The 4,924-nt window shown below is 33.0% G+C and overlaps 1 protein-coding gene across 2 annotated transcripts in view; it reads right to left on the bottom strand.

Moving 5' to 3' along the window:
- Positions 1-2,793, bottom strand: part of LOC107613738 (syntaxin-132) — a 7,902-nt gene extending 5,109 nt beyond the window's left edge. For both annotated transcript variants that reach the window (XM_021108773.1, XM_016315867.2), the window contains exons 1-10: positions 2,544-2,793; positions 1,781-1,897; positions 1,474-1,530; positions 1,343-1,391; positions 1,026-1,114; positions 852-925; positions 717-759; positions 575-635; positions 417-442; positions 250-327 (exon numbers count right to left, since the gene is read on the bottom strand). In XM_021108773.1, the coding sequence (XP_020964432.1) occupies positions 250-327; positions 417-442; positions 575-635; positions 717-759; positions 852-925; positions 1,026-1,114; positions 1,343-1,391; positions 1,474-1,530; positions 1,781-1,897; positions 2,544-2,561 (612 nt within the window). In that variant the 5' untranslated portion in view covers positions 2,562-2,793. The remainder of the gene's footprint in view (positions 1-249; positions 328-416; positions 443-574; positions 636-716; positions 760-851; positions 926-1,025; positions 1,115-1,342; positions 1,392-1,473; positions 1,531-1,780; positions 1,898-2,543) is intronic.

Raw genomic sequence — 4,924 nt, 5'->3', positions numbered from 1 at the left:
AGGGGGCAGGGGGACTAATCTTATCTATAATAATGTAAAACATCACTTCACTTGATGCAGCTACTACGCTTTAGATAAATCAAAACTTCATAAAATCGTGATGAAACATTTTGCACTTTCGCTAATCCCCTCCTCTTCTGAGAAAAAGGCGGAGAGACAGATTGACAACAATGACAGCATAGCGCCATATCAATTTTCAAAATTTTTTTCTTTGGGGGGACATTCCAAAACAGAACATAAACCAAGTACCTGTCCTCGGCCTGCTTCTAAAATTGCCTTCTGGAAGATTTGTTCACTATTTCCAGTTTCAATCAGGTGATCAATTGTCTAAGACAGCCATAAAACAGCCAATTACAACATAATCTCTATGCAGTGTATTCTTCATCTCAAGTAACAAATTCACAAGTGAAGCTCACCTCATCATCTGGCCTAGTTCCAGTGACTGTCAAAGAAGTAATTCAACCACAAAGTGAAAAACTTTTCAGAAAAATAGTGAAATAGATCGAAGAACAATATATACTACTAGCATAGGACAACAAAAGTGAATTTATCAAGGAGCTGAAAATGCTCAAACCTGTAATAACTCTTCTCTCAACAACCTCACGATATTCATCTTGTATTCTTTGTCTAAGAGTCTAGAACATAAAAAACTTCTAAGAATATGGACATAAATGGAGAAATACAACTGATGTAAGGTGCTAAAAATGTAAACATACCTGAAACTCTGTCATTAGATCCTTGAACCTTTTAGTTAAGGCACTGAAATTTCAAGATAAAATAGATATTTTAGCTTTTTAAGTTGTTTCATCATATCTACTAATGAAGATAAGTAGTATGTGCTCCCAACATACTTTGTCATATTCATCCTCGCTCTGTCAATACCCGTTCCCTTCTCACAACCAGGCTTTTTTCTGTTGTTTAAGTTCTGCAAATAACAAGACCATATAAAAAATTCCTCATATGTTTGAAATTTCAGGACTAAAATCTACTAAAACAACATCAAGTCATTATCTTCATCTCATTACATCTCTGTTTATAGCTTCTATTTTTGTTTTGACACCATGTGCAATCTTTCCAACTTCATCAATATCCTTCTCCATCCTCTTCTTGATAGCTGAAAATGATGTTGCATTTCCGTCAGTGATCATAGAGCATTAAATTTCAGTCACGTATAATGTCCTAATGGAAAAGGCAATATATTTAAAATTATTGATTTGATGCAATATGAACCATGAATATTTACATAGCCAATATTGATGCCAGAAAAATCTCACACATTATGACCCAATTCGACTCTCATGCTTTCGACTAATATACAGGGGGAGTTTGCATTGCAATATACCTTTCATAGCAGATGCTTTTGTAACGGCTTTTGATTCTTCATTAGCTTCCTGCAACATTTCCATTTAGTAACAGTTGTAGATGAAACCTAGCTAACAACAAAAAGTGATAACTGATGGCGATAATAGGTACCTTTAGCTTTTGAAGTAGCCCAGAGAGCTTATCGATTTGTTTGTCGACCTCATGGATCTAATAACACAATAAATAATATCAGTAACTTCAAATTATTCAACTGAAATATTGAACAAACAGTTTGAACAGAACAAATATTATATACATGGAGAAACTAACCAATTTCATTACACTGTTAAATTAACACTATACTATTACAAAAGAGAATTAAACAAAATATTCATGATGGGAAGAGGAAAAAAAAAACTGCAATGGCAAGTTAAAAACACCATCAAAAGACTACATAGCATGCACATAGTGGTTGTACCTGCTTATTAAAAGCTTCCATTCCCAGATCAGAGTTGCTTCTCTGAACCTGCATTCCCATTTCAATATCACCTTGTCTAGAAGGCTGACCATGATTACCTTCATCAGCAAACGAATCCTACAAGCCACGAAATCAAAGGGGAAAAAACATTTAAACTTAGATCTTAAAAGACCACAGCATGATACATAATCTAAGTAAGCTCCAAAGTTACTAAACGATAATAAAACAAAATAGTAAAAAAAGATCCCAAGATCACTATCAGAATAAATCCAAAAATCCCAAAACATGTACTAAGTGCTCTGTCTTCCACTCATTAAGGTGGGAAACAAATTAAGCAACGATGTAGACTAGGAAGCATCAATAAGCATAGCATAACAGAGAGCACAGCCACTTCAAATCTAAATAGGGATCCAAAACATGATCCAACTTAAAGCAACACACCACTTTCAAGGAATAAAATTTAAGAAGAAGAAGAAGACTCCACTACCAAACACCATAAAGCATTAAAAATCAAAGCTCAATACAACAAAGAGTGATTAATCCAGGTCCTTACCCTATAATTCAAACCTTAATAGCATTGGAAAAAAAATCCACAGTACTCCCAAGTCATAATACAAAGAGGTTATCAAATCCAACAGTAAGAACAGAGATTTGCGATCCAAAAACATAAACTTTAGCAACAGAAGTACAAGACCCAGTTGTCAAAATTGAAAATTTTTTGTTGCATCAGAAAGGGGCAAATCAGAAAGATGATTTAACTTACAGTAAGAAGGTCGTTCATCTTGAAAATATGATAAAATCAATCAAAAGGGAGCAGAGTGAGTGACAGAAAGGAATGGAATTTGCAATGAGATGATACTGAAAAAAACGGAAACAATTGTTTCTTTTTTGCCGTTGGCCGGCGAAACGACAGCGAAGCAAGGAGGCAAGGCAAAAGGTAAACCCACGAAGAAAACTATATTAACAACAATGGCACCTTTTTTTATGTTTCTTTTTTGTTTGTCTTTCTTGTGTTTCCAATAATTACTTCCAAATTATAATTAAATAAATATTTCGAAATTTATATTGTCTCACTGTCATTTCTCTGTTTTAAATTTTTAATAATAGTACACGCCTAAATCAATTTATGTTATAGAAAAGATTAGAGAGTCAATATTTTTTAATGGAAAAATAGAAAATTAATAGTATTGACTTAAATATATTAGTACTTAACATTTTTCTTCTTTTATTAACGAGTCAATTAAATGCTCAAATAAATACTTATTTCTATAAAATTGTGAAACAAAATAAATACAAAAAAGACTAAGAAAGATCAAAATTATTGTTAGAGGAAAAATGAGGTCTGTGTGAGTACTGAGTACTGACCAATGGGTCACTTACTTAGTAGGCCCATCTCTAGTTCTCTACCACTCTACCTTTCGGCTTGGCCCTTGCGAATTCCCATTGAACACTATTTTCAATTTGTGAGTGGTTGAAAGAATAAAATTGTTTCCAAATGTCCACATTGAATCCAGCTAGAATGAGCTATATCATTACTTGCCAAGGGTTTAATTTGAGAATTTGGTTTTGACTTTTGCATATGTTTGGCTTTAATATATCTATTTATGTATTTTGTGTCTAGGATATGTTTCTATTTTAATTTATAGGAATGAAAAAGTTAAAAATAAGTACGGTTTTGTTTTTTAATATTTAGAATTAAAATTAAAATTTTTTTAATATATTTTTTGTTTAAAATGATCCCAATATTATATGGTAGAAATTTAGGAGTCGACTTCACGTAAAGTTGATAACTAAGAGCTGTTAGATAATTTAATTGATTTGACTAAATTTTTATCTACCAATTCTCAACTATTATTTTTACGTTAAATCCACTGCAGTTGAGTTTTTACCATATAATACGATTTTTTTCACCAATTTATTCTTTATAAAATTTAAAAATAATAATAAAAAAACACATGCCTCTTTCTTTCATCAACCTTCATCAGACAGAGAGCATCATCCTCAATCATCATCCTCCATCACTTCCTTACAATCTCCTTCTCATTGCTGCGGCCATCCTTTTCTCCACCTCCTTTCCAAATAACGGCCGCAAAGTTCGTTTGCAGAGCTTCTTGTCAGCAAAGAGCTTCGCAATAAGAGCAAGCGAAAACATCTTCTCCTCCTCCTTATGCGCCGACTTTTCTGTTTCGCTGTCACTCCCCATTCATTCTCTCTTTCTTTCTCTCTCTGCCTGCTATGAAGACGATAGTGAAAGTGAAGGTGAAAAAGAAAGAACCTTTAAAATTAGGGTTTAATTAGGATTTAAAATGACCCACGTTGGAGAGGACGACGCACGCTGGATGGCTGGAGAGGACGTCATTACTGGAGACGACGTTGTTGTTGCAATGCTGTGCTTGAGACGACGGCGTGAGTCGGAGTGCGACAGTGCATGAGGGAGTGAGTGACCGCCGTCCAGCGTTCCTAATTTGGCAAGTTGAGGTTTAGTTCTTAATTTTCTGAAGTTAGGGTTGAAGGATTTTAGATTAGGATTTTCAATAATTTTAAATTAGGTTTAATGATTTTTGAAGTTAGATTTTTTTATCTTTTATTGTTTTTTTTTACCGATATGGAAACTCGAATCCACAACCTCTTAATTAAGTATGGGGACCTCTTAATTAAGTATAGGGAGACTATGCCATTTAGATTTGGTTTGGTAAAGTTTTTACTTTTCAAAAGTAGCTAACTTTTAAAAGATGGCTTTATAAAAATTGTAACATTTATGTTTGGTAAATCAAATTAAAAATAGCTTTCAATAAACACAAGTAACAACCATTGCGTTTGGTAAAATAGCTTTTAAAATTTAAAAATACTATAATAGACATAAATGTAAGCATTAAATTTGAAAATTAGTTAACATATGAGGTTATATTAGACTTTTAAATTTTAAAAAGTACAAGCTAATTTTGAAAAGCTCCTTGTTAGGTGCTTTCAAAAACATCCCTAACTTTTAAAAGCTGGAAGCACAAGCAAGCACCTCTCCAAAAAGCTTTACCAAACCAAGCCTTAAGCTGCTATTGCTTCTTGGCTTTTATCTTTTGTTGTTGTTGTGGGTGAATTTGAAAAAAAAAAATTTTTGTTGATGTTGAATTTATAGGATTTAAAGTA

Source organism: Arachis ipaensis, chromosome B08 (genome assembly GCF_000816755.2).
Source record: "Arachis ipaensis cultivar K30076 chromosome B08, Araip1.1, whole genome shotgun sequence".
Classification (NCBI taxonomy): domain Eukaryota; kingdom Viridiplantae; phylum Streptophyta; class Magnoliopsida; order Fabales; family Fabaceae; genus Arachis; species Arachis ipaensis.
This window is presented reverse-complemented; position numbering and strand designations above follow the sequence as displayed.